Source organism: Dama dama, chromosome 9 (assembly GCF_033118175.1).
Source record: "Dama dama isolate Ldn47 chromosome 9, ASM3311817v1, whole genome shotgun sequence".
In the NCBI taxonomy this organism is placed as follows: Eukaryota; Metazoa; Chordata; class Mammalia; order Artiodactyla; family Cervidae; genus Dama; species Dama dama.
Window position 1 is genome coordinate 96859753 of NC_083689.1, and position 16418 is coordinate 96876170.

General features: G+C 43.1%; 1 protein-coding gene across 7 annotated transcripts in view; it reads left to right on the forward strand.

Moving 5' to 3' along the window:
• The window catches only part of CAST (calpastatin), a 124106-nt gene that overhangs the window by 30705 nt on the left and 76983 nt on the right, over positions 1-16418 (forward strand). For all 7 annotated transcript variants that reach the window (XM_061152058.1, XM_061152057.1, XM_061152055.1 and 4 more), the window contains exon 3: positions 9444-9515. In XM_061152058.1, the coding sequence (XP_061008041.1) occupies positions 9444-9515 (72 nt within the window). The remainder of the gene's footprint in view (positions 1-9443; positions 9516-16418) is intronic.

Consider the following 16418-nt stretch of genomic DNA (forward strand, 5'->3'; position numbering starts at 1 on the left):
GCTCCATTATCTCTTGAGTCTTTGGGGGATGGGAGTCTGAAACTCAGGTTGCTCCTTCATACCCAACTCGTCACTCTTTGTAGGTATTTGTTGAGCTTCTTGTGAGTTTATATTTTCATGCAGTTTGAAAATGTTTGACCATCATTTCTTCAAGTATTTTGGTTTGTCTCCTCATCTCTCCCTTCTTGGAGGCTATGGTTATGCATGTGTTAGCAGCGTGGGATTGCCCCATAACTCAGTGATGGTCTGTTGACTGTCCTCTGACCCTTCACTCTCTGTTTCATTTTGGGTGGTTTCTGTTGCTGTGTCTCCAAGTTCACTAATCATTTCTTCTGCAATGTCCTATCAGTTCTTAATCACAGTGTATTTTTCATCTCAGACTTTTTTTTTTTTTTTTTGGCCATGTGAAATCTTAGTTCTCTGACCAGGAATCAAGCCCATGTCCCCTGCAATGGAAGTGCAGGGTCTTAACTACTGAATCGCTAGGGAAGTCCCTGGGTGGTTTTATTAAGATATTTGCTATTTTTCTCCTTAAACATACTTTTAGAAAGCTTTTTATTTTGAAATAATTATAGATTGCCAGAAAGTTGCAAAGATAATATGGCTGGTGCAACATACCAGTTCACCCCATTTCCCCACTGCTTACACTGCCTACGACTATAATATGATATCAAGAGTAGGAAACTTATATATAGTCCGTGCCATTTTATTACCTGTAGATTCACATAGCCAGCCCTGCAATCAAGATACTATGCTTCTTGCACATTATAGTTTTCTTGTGAATGGAAAAACCCAAAGTTGCATTTTTTCAGCTTCTATGCATGCCATGTAATTTTTTATTAGATGACAAACAGATGTGATTTTTATATTCTGCCAGTGGTTTTTGTTACTGTTGCTTTAAGTTTTCTGGAGCTTGGTTCTGAAACATAGTTAAGTTACTGGAGACACTTTGATCCTTTGGCCTTTGCTTTTAACCTTTGTTTGGCTGGACCAGAGCACCTTTTAGAGGAGGAGCCTTTTTCTCCTTCATTCCCTACAGTGGTTCTGACTGCTGGAACACGTCCTGGTCCTGGTCCCTGGGAACGCCTTTGATTATGTCTCTGCTCCTTCCTTCTGGGTATTCTTTCCCAACATTTGGGCTCTCCTCACATGCACATCTCTGGAGCTAACTTTTGCAGCTCTCCTCCCTGGTGCCCTCCCCTTGACCTTCGAACTCCCAACTTCATCTCCTCGGCCCAGACAGACAGACAGCCATCGCGCTGTCCAATAGCTGGAAACTGCGGGCAGTAGACGGTGGTGATCACAAGGCATCCCTGGTCTGTTGCCCTCACTGGGGGACACCGGCCTTGCTGACCGGTATCCAGCATCTGGAAACTGCTGTAGCATATAGTGGTCTGGGGTTTTCTTTAGTTATTTAAGGCAGAAACACTCCTTCCTTTTTAATCTCAATTTGCTTACATAAGACTGTCTTTAGTGTAAAAGGGAAATAAACCTGTGTTTGCCAGGAGGCTGTGGCCCAGATTGCAAACCGAAGTTCCTTCTTTTACTGTGAAGGGATTTGAATGGTGACATTTTTCTCATTTGTACGCCTGGTCACTGACTTGCTTCTTTGTTCATTTAGCAATGAGCTTACGTGTTCTGCGGGTATTTTACTAATACTGAAATGTGCCACAAAGGCTGTTGAAATCGCCTATCCCATATGCTGTCCTGACAACCTGTAGTACCTTGGAAGGAGCCTTGCCACTCCCAGAAACACTGAGGTCATGTTTATTCCTGCGGATCTTGATGACCCTGGATCACCCTCCCACACACACACTCAAACTCACACACCGTGTGACACTGTCAGCACCTGGGAGACCAAAGACAGTGAGGTCCAGAGGGGCTGTCATCTTTGACAGCTGATGCATGAACACTGACTCTGGAAGGCCACACTCATTAGGAGGCCTTTCAGCATTAACTCCAGAAGTGGTTCCAGGTTACCCTCAGCTAGCAGTTATCGGGCTTCCCAGGTGGCGCTAGTGGTAAAGAACCCGCCTACAATGCAGGAGACTTCAGAGACACGAGTTCAGTCCCTGGGTCAGGAAGATCCCCTGGAGAAGGGCATGGCAACCCACTCCAGTATTCTTGCCTGGGAAATCCCATGGACAGAGGAGCCTGGTGGGCCACAGTCCACAGGGTTGCCAAGAGTTGGACACGACTGATCACACACAGCAGATATTGAGCAATCATAGTATCTTTGAGTGTGGGCTTAGATGCATTGCATATATAATTTCATATCATCTCCAGAGTTCCTGTAAGACCAGTCACAGGACATGTTCTCACCAGTCAGAATCACTGGGTTCAGTACTCACAGTATTGAAAAAAAATTAGTTCTGCTCTGAAGACTGCTCTTGTCCAACCTAACAAAGCTTAAAAGCAAACCTCAAAAGGATCAAATTGTTTCCAGGTAATAGAATCACGACCAGTCCTAAAAAAAAAAAAAAAAAAAAAAAAAAAAAATCGCTTTCTTTCCAATGAGAAAACAATTGCTTTTCTATTATATAAATGGACTTCCCTGGTGGGTCAGATGGTAGAAAATCCGCCTGCAATGCGGGAGACCTGGGTTCGATCCCTGGGGTGGGAAGATTCCTTGAAGGAGAGCATGGCAACCCACTCCAGTATTCTTGCCTGGAGAATTCCCATGGGCAGAGGAGCCTGGCGGGCTACAGCCCATGGGGTTGCAGAGTCGGACACAACTGAGTGACTAGGCACACACATTATATAAATAACAAAGCTCAAAAAAAATTTCAGCAGCCACTAAGACCCATCATGAGTTCAAATTAGATGCACAGGGGTTGCCCTGGGTTGATGAGTCTGTCCCACGGCCACGGGTTCAAGGCCTTGGGCCTCTCCCTTCCCCAGAGCAGGGATTTCTAACCTGTGAGCCACAGACTTCAGGCCACACTTCATCTCATACAGTCCTCTCAGTTGCTCTCTGAGATACAGGTAGGGTTATTTTCATTGCTCAGGTGAGAAAGTGAGTGTTTAGAAGTGCTCATAAACCTGACCAAGGCCTCACAGCTGGCATTTGGTCGCAGCCAGGATTTTCCTGCCGCATGTATCAGACAGCAAGACCATTATTCTAGAGGATTTGGCACTTTTCTATGTAGAGTCTTCAGGTCTCAGGCTGGCATGAGGCCTCACTTAAGGGGCCTTTCCTGGGATTTTAGAAGACAGTGACGCAGCAGCTTTGCCTGGCTCTCGGAATTTCATTGTTACTTTAAAAACTTGAATTCTGACTTTGAGACTTGAGTTGCGATTCATTCAATAAAAACTTTTGTTATGAACCACAACCAACATCCAAGAAAGGCATGCCATTAATTCCTTTCATGTCCTCCTGCAACAGCGGATAGGATGGATGTAATCTGTGCATACTTTATCCATCTTGTCTGCTCAAGATGAGGTGCCTGTTTTATGGGTCTCCTGGCCGGCAGACTCCGTGCTTCTTTCGAGATGGGAGAGGCAGCTTCTAGCAGAAGGCGTGGATTCATGGTCCGTGGAAACAGGACCTGTGTCTTCTCAGGAGTCTGCACCTGAGCAGGAAAAAAATCACACAAATTCCCTATAAATGGACTGAACCTGAGGTCCTGGAGTCAGAGTCCAGTAGAGGCAGATTTGGTGTGGATGGTTACACTTCTGACCCTGTCAACTGTTTTTAAGACTGAGGCCCTGTGACAGACTGGCCTGCCAGGAAGAGTGACTCAGCCACAGACACAGACTGTTCCTGACCATTTCCTTTCTATAAAACTTAAGTTAAACAGAGACGTGCTCGTATATGTTAGAAGGAATGTGGTTGAATGGCAAGGGAAAATCTGTTCAGTGGCCTCGAAGAAAAATTAGTTGAACTCAAACTTTGAATTATCCTAGTACTGGCGTTCTCATGTAATAGCTTAACCTTTTAGAGACCAGAGCGTGTCTGTGTGTTAAGACAAAGGCAGAATCCTATGGGAGGGAGCTTGTTTTGAGTTTTCGCTTCCTGTGAGTAAATGAATTCCATTCTTCCGAAGGTAGACCCAGCCCTGTCAGAGCTGTGAATGTGCAGACCTAGCTGGGTGAGATACGTGTCCAGGCCAGAGTGGAATTTCTAAGGACTGATGCTGATGGTGAGGGCGGAGAGGGGGTGAGGAAGACTTCACAGCTTAAGTTCATGGGGATGTGAAGCCAAAGGACTTTGAGAACTTTTCCCACGGAGACAAGAAAGACTCCCAAGGACTAGATGGTAGGTACCCAGAGAAGGCAGGAAGCAAGCCAAGGCTGGAAGAAACTGGTGATCCCAGCCCACCTGACTGTGGGCCCATAATGAACCCACATCACTTCGGACTAAGCATCTTGATTCAGCATCCGGCATCACCTTGTTCCATGTATGCCTGTGCCCCCCTTGCTTCCGCGGCAGCAACTTCTTTCTGTTCCTCCAGCTTGCTAAGCCCATCCCACCCCAGGACCCTTACCCATGCCACCCTCTCCACCTCGAATGCCTCCCTTCCCCCGTGCCACACTTATATGCTTATTTATAGTCAGATCTCAGTCAAATGTCACTTCTTTATCCTGTCTGAAGGAACCCTCAGCCAGCCACTCTCTGTTACATGATCCTGTTTTATTATCTTTATAGCACTCTTCACTCTCGGAAATCATCTTGGTTTTTGTTGACTTATTTTGAGTCTGAGTCCTCCCACTGGAATGTAAGCAGTACAGGAGTAAGACCTGTTTTTGTTCAATTGGTCATTATGTCGCCACTGCCTAGAATAGGACCAGGCTTCTAGCCAGGGTTCAGTAACTGTCCAGTGATTAAAGGGATGGTGGTGGTGGTGGTTTAGTCGCTAAGTTGTACCCAACTCTTGCGACCCCATGAACCATATAGCCCGCCAGGCTCCTCCGTCCATGGGATTCTCCAGGCAAGAATACTGGAGTGGGTTGCCATTTCCTTCTCCAGGGGGGTCTTCCTGATCCAGAAATTGAACCCGGGTCTCCCGCATTGCAGACAGATTCTTTACCGAATGAGCTAGGAGGGAAGCCCTGAGTAAACGGATGCGTGAAGTCAAATACAACTGAAAAGAGAAGCATGTCATATATCAGCCAAAACAATGTGTAAGGTTACTAATCTGAGAATAAGGGGTCTGTGTGTATATGTGTGCATATCTGAGTTTTTGTGGTGTGTTTCAAGTGCCTGACATTATTAAGAGCTCCATAAATATTAGATAATGGATGATCATGTTTTACAAATTCTACTCCTGTTTCAGCTAAACTAAATTGGTCCTTTGTAAACTAGGTAATTCAGATGACTCAAAGAGCAAAGCAAGGTCATACCCACAGGAAAGCTGAGATATCTATCCTCAGCTGAGTTAAAAGATACTGAAATTAATAATAATTTTTAAATTACCTTTTAAAGTAAACCTTAAGTTTATACACAGGTAAAATGAAAATCATTATGTATGTTAAATTTATTTTAAAAAACAGCATGTGTATGAAGTTATTTTTAACTTAACAGTTTCATAACTCAGCCAAAAGTTTTTAATTTTTGTGGGCAAATCTTAGCTAACAGGGTGAAGTAGAATTCATTTACAAATGAAACTGGGTCTGGTATGTGCATTCTGATGTGAGAATTGAAACTGCAGTTAGTGCAGGACTACAGTGTGACTTTCCCTGATTACAGCTGAGACCACAAGTTAATAATTGGAGCAGAGGACTTTTCTGGGCTTCAGTCTCCTCACTGGAAATGAGGAGGTTGAAATGGAAAATGAAATTATAATGAATAACCCCAATGCTATATGCTTGTCTTCATTTCTTATACCCAACCCCTTACATGGAATCCATGTTATGCACTATGGTTATCAGAAGCTGTTTGTTAAGATACCTTATATTTTGAAAAGAGACTTGTGATATGGATAAAATTTAGGCCATCCCCTCCTTTTACCATCTCCCATGTCACACCCAAAGTACTAATGTTTCAGTGAAAATGTTAGTCGCTCAATCGTTTCCGAACATTTGCAACTCCATGGACTGTAGCCCTCTAGGCTTCTCTGTCCATGGTATTCTCCAGGCAAAAATACTGGAGTTGGGTGGCCATTCCCTTCTCCAGGGGATCTTCTCCACCCAGGGATCAAACCCAGGTCTCCTGCATTGCAGGCAGATTCTTTACCATCTGAGCCACCAGGGAAGCCCTCTTTAATTTCTATCACATTTATCTAGGATTTTTTTCTTCCTCTGGTTGATGGTAGTGCATGAATGCTTGGGAGAGCCTATTTAGTCTACAGGTGATACTTTGGAGCCTGGGGCCCCTGCAGAGGCCTCTGAAGGCCCGCAGACACCCACTAAAACATGCCCACTGTTGACTCAGTGGGCACCCTGTAGGCTCTGAGAGTGGTCAGCCAGTGGACACATAACCATTGGACTTTGAGGACAGCAAGCTGAGTTTCATCTTTTCTTCTTGCTAAGACAGTATTTGCCCTGAAGGGAAACAAGGCTTCAGCTCAAACTTCAGCTCAAATTGTGGCAGACAGTTTCACAAAATTAAGCAATATAAATTTTGCTGAATATCTTCTAAATGTTAAAAAATTCAACCAAATTGTTCTCAATTATATATTTTTCAAAAAGTGTCCAAAGTTGTGTGTAAGTGGTAACGTAACTCTTTATGGTATTATATATCACCTAATCAGCACGATCACCCCTCCTATGTACTCAATGCTTATAGTACATTCTTCATGTTTTGTAGATGTTGGATCATAATCTCGCCATGTTGTATTATAAGCTTTATATGCTTCTTCTCTGAAACACAGATATTCATAAATAAAAGATACAAGATATCAAGTCCTTGTGGAGAAAGCAACTGTATATTTTATCTTCCCCCCTTGTTTATTATCCTTTTGTCACTTAAGTAGTTATATCAGCCCAGTTCAGTCACTCAGTCATATCCGACTCTCTGCGACCCGATAAATCACAGCACGCCAGGCCTCCCTGTCCATCACCAACTCCTGGAGTCCACCCAAACCCATGTCCATTGAGTCGGTGATGCCATCCAACCATCTCATCCTCTGTCGTCCCCTTCTCCTCCTGCCCCCAATCCCTCCCAGCATCAGGGTCTTTTCCAATGAGTCAGCTTTTCGCATGAGGTGGCCAAAGTATTGGAGTTTCAGCTTCAGTCCTTCCAATGAACACCCAGGACTTATCTCCTTTAGGATGGACTGGTTGGATCTCCTTGCAGTCCAAGGGACTCTCAAGAGTCTTCTCCAACACCACAGTTCAAAAGCATCAATTTTTTGGCACTCAGTTTTCCTCACAGTCCAACTCTCACATCCATACATGACCACTGGAAAAACCATAGCCTTGACTAGACAGACCTTTGTTGGCAAAGTAATGTCTCTGATTTTTAATATGCTGTCTAGGTTGGTCATCACTTTCCTTCCAAGGAGTAAGTGTCTTTTAATTTCATGGCTGCAATCACCATCTGCAGTGATTTTGGAGCCCAAAAAAATAAAGTCTGACACTGTTTCCACTGTTTCCCCATCTATTTCCCACGAAGTGATGGGACCAGATGCCTTGATGTTAGTTTTCTGAATGTTGAGCTTTAAGCCAACTTTTTCACTCTCCTCTTTCATGTTCATCAAGAGGCTTTTTAGTTCCTCTTCACTTTCTGCCATAAGGGTGGTGTCATCTGCATATCTAAGGTTATTGATATTTCTCCCAGCAATCTTGATTCCAGCTTATGCTTCTTCCAGCCTAGCGTTTCTCATGATGTACTCTGCGTATAAGTTAAATAAGCAGGGTGACAATATACAGCCTTGACGTACTCCTTTTGCTATTTGGAACCAGTCTGTTGTTCCATATCCAGTTCTAACTAGTTATATAAGTAGTTATATAAGAAAATACAAAAAAAAAAAAAAAAGCACAAGGAAGCACTCTTAACCCCACTATCAGAAAATAACCCCATATGAACTTCAGAGATCATACTACACATGTTACTTTATAATGTGGCTTTTCTTTATGTAAAATATAAGTAAAATATTTTCATTTAATGCAGTGTTCTTCTAAACATGATCTTTAAACAACCACATGACATTTCATCCTGTAGCTGTTCGTAGCAAGACCCCTTATGTGGGAGGCAGTGTAGGTAGGTGAGAGAATAAGGTCTGAAATGGATCTTGCTTTTTATGAACTGTGACCACAGCCAAGTTATACACTCACCCCTTTCCTCCACCTCCTTACCCCTAAAATGAGGATAACGATAGTAACAGCTTTATACTGTGTGATTTTAAGATTAAATAACTTGTTACACATGATACATGTTACATGTTGCACACAATCTTATACATGTTATATGATATACATGTTACACATGATGATGCTTAGAGCACTTGCAATAGTACTGTAATATGTTGTATTATTAGAGCATTTCTATAATTTTATTCTGATAGAACAATTACCTGATACATGGTAAGAACGCAATGTGCAGTGAAAGTGAAGTGAAAGTTGCTCCGTTGTGTCGGGCTCTTTGTGACCCCATGGACTATACAGTCCATGGAATTCTCCAGGCCAGAATACTGGAGTGGGTAGCCTTTCCCTTCTGCAGGGGATCTTCCCAACCCAGGAATCGAACCCAGGTCTCCCGCATTGCATGTGGATTCTTTACCAGCTGAGCCATAAGGGAAGCCCAAGAATACTGGAGTGGGTAGCCTATCCCTTCTCCAATGGATCTTCCCGACCCAGGAATCGAACTGCGGTCTCCTGCATTGCAGGCGGATCCGTTACCAACTGAGCTATCAGGGAAGACCAAGAACTCAGTAAACATTCATTATTATTCATCACAGTATTCTAACTTCAAAAAGCAAAAAACAATACAGATAATAAAGAACTCAATAAACATTCATTATTATAAGCTATATTGTTTTTTTGCTTTTTGAAGTTAGAACACTGTGATGAGTATCTGTGAAGAAAAAAAGGCTTTTGCACTTGTAATATTATTTCCCTAAGGTAAGTTTCTTGGACATGGAATTACATCTTTGATACTTGCTGCTGAGTCACCCTCTGGGCAGGCTGTACGGACACCTGCTCTGCAGCACTCAGGGTAAGAGAGAAAGCATGTACCTTGTCCCAGAGAGCGATGCTGTTCTGGGAATGCATGGCAGCAGAAAATGGCACCTGCACATGTGAGGATTTTTGCAGTTTTCTGAAACCATTGAATATCAAACAATTGCAATTTATTCAATGCACTCTTTCTTTTTAATATCTACATAGTCTTCAGGCTAAGATATAAAAAGTTAAAAACTTGTTTCATTTTTTTGTGTGCTCAGCATTGAGTATATTAGTCTGAATTTTGCTTGAAAAGAGATTTGTATTGATAGGAAAATTTGTGCTTGACCACATTGTTAAGGTATCTTCTCCCATCGAAACTAATATTTTCTTTTTTTCAGAAAAAAGCAACAAGCCCCGGGAGCAGTCAGCCCTCCAGAACTCAGTCTGGTGAAAGAGCCCCAGTCACCAAGGTCAGTCATTTCCTGGACATGAAAAGACACCTACTTTACAGATGTATCATTAGTGGGTGGGACTTGTAAGGAAAGCAAACATGTCAAGTATGTCACTGAAAATTGAACTAAGTATCATTTCTGTGCTGGTGGAGAAGGTGCAAAGAAACACGCATGACATTTCTTAATGTCTTCTAATGACATTTCTTGATGATTTAAGACCTAATAAAGACATTTGTGTTATTATTCTTACTGTCATCTAATAGTAAGTGTCCAAAAATATTAATTATTATTTTAAATATTTACAAATAATATTTTATTTTTGCATATACCATGAATAGAAATATAGTCTTTCCACTTCTTCAGAAAATAATTCAAGTTATCTTTATGAGTATTAACCATAGCAGGCTCTTGCTAAATGTGCTATATAATTATCTTATGTAATCCGCTAACAACCTTATAATTATTATTCCTTTGTACCTGAGGAAACGTGGGCTCAGAGAGGTTAAGTAACCTCAACAAGATCACAAAGCCAGTAAGATGGAGGTAGGGTTCAAACCTAGGCTTCCGGTTCACAAAAAATCCTGGACCTTTTAAACTCTGACTGAGCCTTCTTTGGTAATATAACACTACAAACTTTTGCAAAGTATAAAAATCATTGGAATTTCATCTTTCAAGATAAGCTGTAACTACAATTTTAGCTAGTAGTTTTCAATATATAAAATAGCTATCCTCCTTCCACTTCAGCTGGTGATCTTCCAGTATGTCCAAGATTATCCAAACCTTAACCTGTTTCAGTATTGCCTATACGACTATTGAAAATAAGCATTTTCCATTGAAACTGGTAGCTCTCCTATGGAGGGCTGTGGACTTCCTCATTCATGTATGTTACTTGCTTGCTGAAGAGTTCATATTTTAGAGCCTCCTGGAGCCTTAGCCTCTGTCCAAGCCCCTTATAAGTACCCAAACTAAAACTCAGCTGACACATGAGGAGAGGCTGGGCAAGGTTATCTCCGCTGCCATTGCCCTTGTTAGTCCTCATACTCTCTTGTTTGGAGGTCTCCAGCTAAAATATATTTTCTAGACATGTCCTATCTTTTATAATACTATGACTTTTATTTAACTTGCACTTAAATTATGCCTCTAAAAATTAGAAGCTTCATTAGTTCAGTCACTCAGTCATGTCTGACTCTTTGAGACCCCATGAACTGCAGCACGCCAGGCCTCCCTGTCCTTCACCAACTCCTGGAGTTTACTCAAACTCATGTCCATCAAGTCGGTGATGCCACCCAACCATCTAATCCTCTGTCGTCCCCTTCTCCTCCGGCCTTCAATCTTTCCCAGCATCAGGGTCTTTTCCAGTGAAAAGACCGGATCTTCGCATCAGGTGCCCAAAGCTTCATTAGCTAGACCTCAATCTTGATAGATTTTTAGTGAATCATTTGTAAATGGTTTCTAGAATTGTCATTACCTAAACTCTTGGAGTTTCAGTACATTGTCCAGATCTCCTGCCTAGGAAGGGCTTTATTCATTTCATTCATTCAAACTCTTGGAGGGTCAGTACATTGTGGAAAATCACACTTAGGTATTTTTGTTTTGTTTCCTTTACTCCCCCCACCCCCCCCCCCTCCCCGACCCCCGCACCTTGAATTTAGTGGTAAGAAGCAGTCCCTTTTACATCTTTTTTCTACACAGGAGTATCATCCACTCATTGCTAGGTGGAATTCTTGTAAAGAATTTGGCCATTCTCCTCAAACCCTGCCCTGCCTCAGGAAGCTGTGGGAGGGTGCCGTAGCTGGGAGGTGGAGACATTTAGCCACACAGTGACTGTTTTAGATTTACTGGCAAACTTGTAATTCCCTCCTTGGCTTCTCCCATCCCATTCTTCTATTGTTCTTCATCACTGTGGTTTCCTGACTGGAGTTCCTTCACAAATTTCCTGAATATTGGTTTTTCCAGGATTTAATTCTTCATTCCTTCCTTTTTATATCTTTAACTCTTACAGAGCATTAGAAATATATATATGTGTGTGTGTGTGTGTGTGTGTATATATATATATATATATATAAAACCTTATACCTATATATGTGCATACATATACTTTCTTGGTTTTTTAACTTTGTCTTTTGATACCAGATTGAAAGGCCTCAGTATCATCATCAGTTAAAAAGGATCATTCCCATGCATCATTTAATAGCATTTGTGACCCCTTGAAGCCTTTTATTACACAATAAATTATCACAACACACAGGCAAATGATATTTTCTCAACACATGACATGACAATAGTATATATAATTGGCAGTGAGAATTAGTTCCGGTTTTCTTGATACTGGACACATTCAACTCAAAAGTTAACGTAAGTGACAATTTCACAATTATTAAGAAAAACTTAGTCTGTATTAAAAATTCAGTATTTAAGCTTATGTAAGCACGACTGAAGTGACTTAGCAGCAGCAGCAGCAGCAGCAGCAGCAAGCTGTATATAGCTGTATATTATAGACTGGTTACCAGGTATTGCAGAAATGTTTTATGAGAATTCTTACAAAATCAGTAACTATGTATATAAATAATATCACTTCTGCCATGTAGTCCTGGGTTTGGAGGATCCAAAACACTTAAGTGGCATAGACATTTCTAATTCAAAATCATTACTTTAAAGGTGTTTAGTACTTAAAATTGAATTTTTACAAATTAATAATGAAGACTAATGAGGCTATAGAAATTAGACTCTTACGAAATAAATAGCTGGGATCCATAATCAGTCGTGCTGTTGTATTTTACTCAAAGAGTCTCAGGCAACTTCTATTGTAACCACCAACTAACTCTGGTGAGGAAAGAGAGGTTGAACTTGCATTAAGAACGTCTCTGCAGAAGACTGTGGCTATAAGAAGATGTGCGGGGTAAAGTTATCCCACTTTACCCACTGGAATCCACTCTGACGACTTCACGATAAAAAGGAATTCTTAAGGGCTAGCCGGTAGCTCCTAGAGAAATCCAGAAGGCTCCAGCAGAAACAATCTATTTCACAGCCGGGAACAACGCCCTGGCTCCCTGTGGCAGCCCCTCCTCGCCGCCACTGCAGCTCAGCACCCATCACACTTAGGCCTGGATGCGGGGAACTCAGACGCTGCCAAGCTGAAGGCTGGAAGCGCTTCTCCTAACTCAGACCTACCAGTGGGCGGTGCCTCCACTCGGCTCATTTCCGGGCTCACTCGTGTGAGGCACAGCTGATTGGCCAGTGCGGGTCACGTGCCTTAACCAGGCTGCAGGGGAACCTGGGGCGGGGACGGCTTGCACTGTATAGACTGGGCTTCCCTGGTGCCTCAGCTGGTAAAGAATCTGCCTGCAATGCAGGAGACCTGGGTTTGATCCCTAGGTTGGGAAGATTCCCTTGGAGAAGGGAAAGGCTACCCACTCCAGTATTCCTAGGTTTCCCTTTTGGCTCCAGCTGGTAAAGAATCTGCCTGCAATGCAGGAGACCTGGCTTCAATCACTGGGTTGGGAAGATCCCCTGGAGAAGGGAAAGGCTACCCATTCCAGTATTCTGGCCTGGAGAATTCCATGGACTGTATAGTCCATAGGGTCACAAAGAGTCCGACACGACTGAGCAGTTTTCAATAATGAGGATTTTCAAATGTATTGCCAGCTATTTACTCTGGAAAGGAAAATAGGAGAACTGTCTAATTGAACTGGAGGAAAAATCACTGGTTACCACTCCAGTATTCTTGCCAGGAAAAATCCCATGGACAGAGGAGCTGGTTGGGTGGGCCACTGTCCATGGGGTCACAGAAGAGTCAGACACGACTGAGTGCCTAAACAACAACAAACAACAGGTTATTTAGCAACATTAGATCTTTTAAACAGAAGACGGCCCATACAGCTTTGCTCCCAGTTGGAGGGGAGAAGATCTGTGCAGGAATAAGCACCCACCAGAGAATTCCTTCTGTGCTTTTGGTCCTGGTTCTGCCATAAATACTTGTTAACCTTGGCAGCATGGCCCTACTCTTCTCGTGCATAATGTGAGTAAGGGGGAGCCAGGGGGAATAAAGTCAGCATACTGTGGGAGGCATCCCGGCGTTCAGTGTCAGCCTCACCCACAGAACCTTTGGACCACATGTGGTGGGTGAGATGATTCTGTATGTTGCTAAGTAAGCAAGCATTTTTATTTCAATAGTTCTGCACATGTTTTCGTGTGCTAGAAAAAGTAAAGTAGAACTTCCAAACTCATGATCTCTTGGATAGTCTTGCTTAAAACAAGGCTAAGTGAAGTCGCTTGGTCGTGTCTCACTCTGCGACCCCCACGGACTGTAACCTACCAGGCTCCTCCATCCATGGGATTTTCCAGGCAAGAATAGTGGAGTGGGTTGCCATTCCTTCTCCCAGGCATCTTCCCGACCCAGGGATCGAACCAGGGTCTCCCGCATTGCAGGTAGACTCTTTACCATCTGAGCCACCAGGGAAGCCAAGGCTAGACATGGTTAAAACGTAAATCTGTTTTTAAAATATTAAGTAAATATAGTTATGCCAGATTAAAAAAACAGTGGCTTAGATGGTAGAGAATCTGCCTGCAATGCAGGAGACCCAGGTTCAATCCCTGGGTTGGGAAGATCCCTTGGAGAAGGGAATGGCAACCCACTCCAGTATTCCTGCTTGGAAAACTCCATGGACAGAGGAAACTGGTGGGCTACAGTTGGTAGGGTTGCAATGAGTTGGACATGACTGAACCACGGTAACACACATACACAAATAACCAAGGTTTGGGAAACAAGATTCAGAGCAGTAAGTATCATTTTAATGTGCATATTCAGTCAGTGAGGTTTTTATTAAAATGCAGATTCTGACTCAGGAAGTCTGTGGTGAGACTGAGATTCTTTCTGCTTTTCTAACAAGCTCCCAGTTGCTGCTGGGGGTTTGGCTACTGCATTTTGAGCTGCAGAGATGCTGAATTGTGCTGAATGTGGGTAATTTAGATTACTTGTATCTTAGATTACCTAAACTGATCAGGGAATCAGATTATCTAACAGATTAGATAATCTGGTTAAAATGCAGATTCTCAGGTTCCAAGCCACAAAAATCCGATTCCTCATAAGGGGCTAAGGCCCAGGGTTTTCTTTATTTGATAAATACCCTCCAGTTTTTCAGATGTGGGTGATGTGGGGGCCACGCTGGGAGAAAGGATGAACCTCAGGGACAAGAATAGACACGGCATATCTGGGAGCAATACTGTCCCTCTTCATCTCCAAGGAGAGGAGTCCCTTTCTACCTGTCCTGCAGGATAAGCATCTTTGGAAGTTTTATTTCACAACCATGTAATTACTAATCTGTACCCTTGAAGGGCTCAGACATACTCACCCTCATTGAGAGAGATATGCTGCCTAACCGTGGAGCTGTGAGACTCAGGGCTCATCCCTCTTGAGAAGTGGCCCAAGTAAGTCATGTTGGTTGTTTGAAATGTCACTGATAAGCTGAGGTTAAGAAACAAAAAAGCAGAGAAAATACTGACCATGAACCAAAAAGTAATTTAAGCTACATTTTCATCTAGAAGAATTCTGAGGACGGGGTCTTCTTCTCAGGGAATTATAGAATATTAGAGTTGGAAGGGCTTTTCTTTCACCACCTTTATGTAACAGAAGTAAATGAAAAATGATAATAAATAAGGTGGCTGTGTGGAACACCTTGCCGGAGAAGTCAGTGGGACCCCGCCTGCTTTGGTTGCTGGGTGGATGTGGGTACCAGCCTGCCCAGATGAGCACGCTTCTGAATGCCAGCTGGCCATCACCTCTGCCTTGGCTGGACACGGAGTGAGTCACCGCTCAGCTGTCACTAGCGAGGCCTGAATTTCTGGTCTCCAACTGCCCACTGTCACCCCCTCCTCCACTCACACCCCCAGCTCCCTGTCTAGAGCCTTTGTTGTAACTGATTTATGGCCTTGGGGAAAACTGGCTTCCCACATTTCTTTAAAATCTTATAAGTGTTTTCCCTAACCCCAATCACTTATTTTTTATTTATTAGTTAGCATTCTTCTATTGACTTCCCTGGTGGCTCAGACGGTAAAGCGTCTGCCCCCAGTGTGGGAGACCCAGGTTCGATCCCTGGGTTGGGAAGATCCTCTGGAGAAGGCAATGGCAATCCGCTCCAGTACTCTTGCCTGGAAAATCCCATGGACGGAGGAGCATGGTAGGCTACAGTCCATGGGGTCACAGAGTCGGACCTGACTTAGCGACTTCAAGTGTAAGAGTGTTCTTCTATAAGGAAAAGCATTGCCTTATCTCTCCTCAGTATCTAAAGGGTATTTATTGCTGGGAATGCGGTGGGGAGGGATTGCTACCTGTGTAAGATTAAAACAGAATAGTGACATTTAGCAAAATCATAACAGAAGAAGGGGTAGGTGGCCAGTGTTGTCTGTGTTTCAGTTCGCATGCTTTGAGAGAAGATTCTCAGGGCAAGAGGAATTTATTAGTGGTCAGTTAAGTTTCCTGATTGTCCATGAATTGGCTGAGCATATGTATATATATAAACAAGTTTATTTATGGCAGTATGAATTCATGCATTCTTATTTTATTCAGTGGCTTAAAATCCATTCTTATTTTGAAATGTTTAATCATAATGTATAATGTACAGTAATTCAGTAGAATTTTGGTTCTGTTAAACCACTCTTTAGAAAGCAAAATCTGTTACGGGATGTAAAATGTTAATTTACTGGGTAGTTTAAAAAGCCACGTTTGCGGGCGTGTGTTTGCACAGAGACAGCCTTGGAGCGGTGGACCGCTGCCATCAGCGGGTGACCTGCATCGCCTTGTTCTGTTAGGCAGCCCCGGGGATGCCAGCCCCGCCGTGAGAGCGGGCATCGCCCCCTCCACGAACCGCGCGGGGGCTGCGGGGGCGGTGCTGCCCCGGGCGGGCGGAGGAGGGCGGGGAGCGG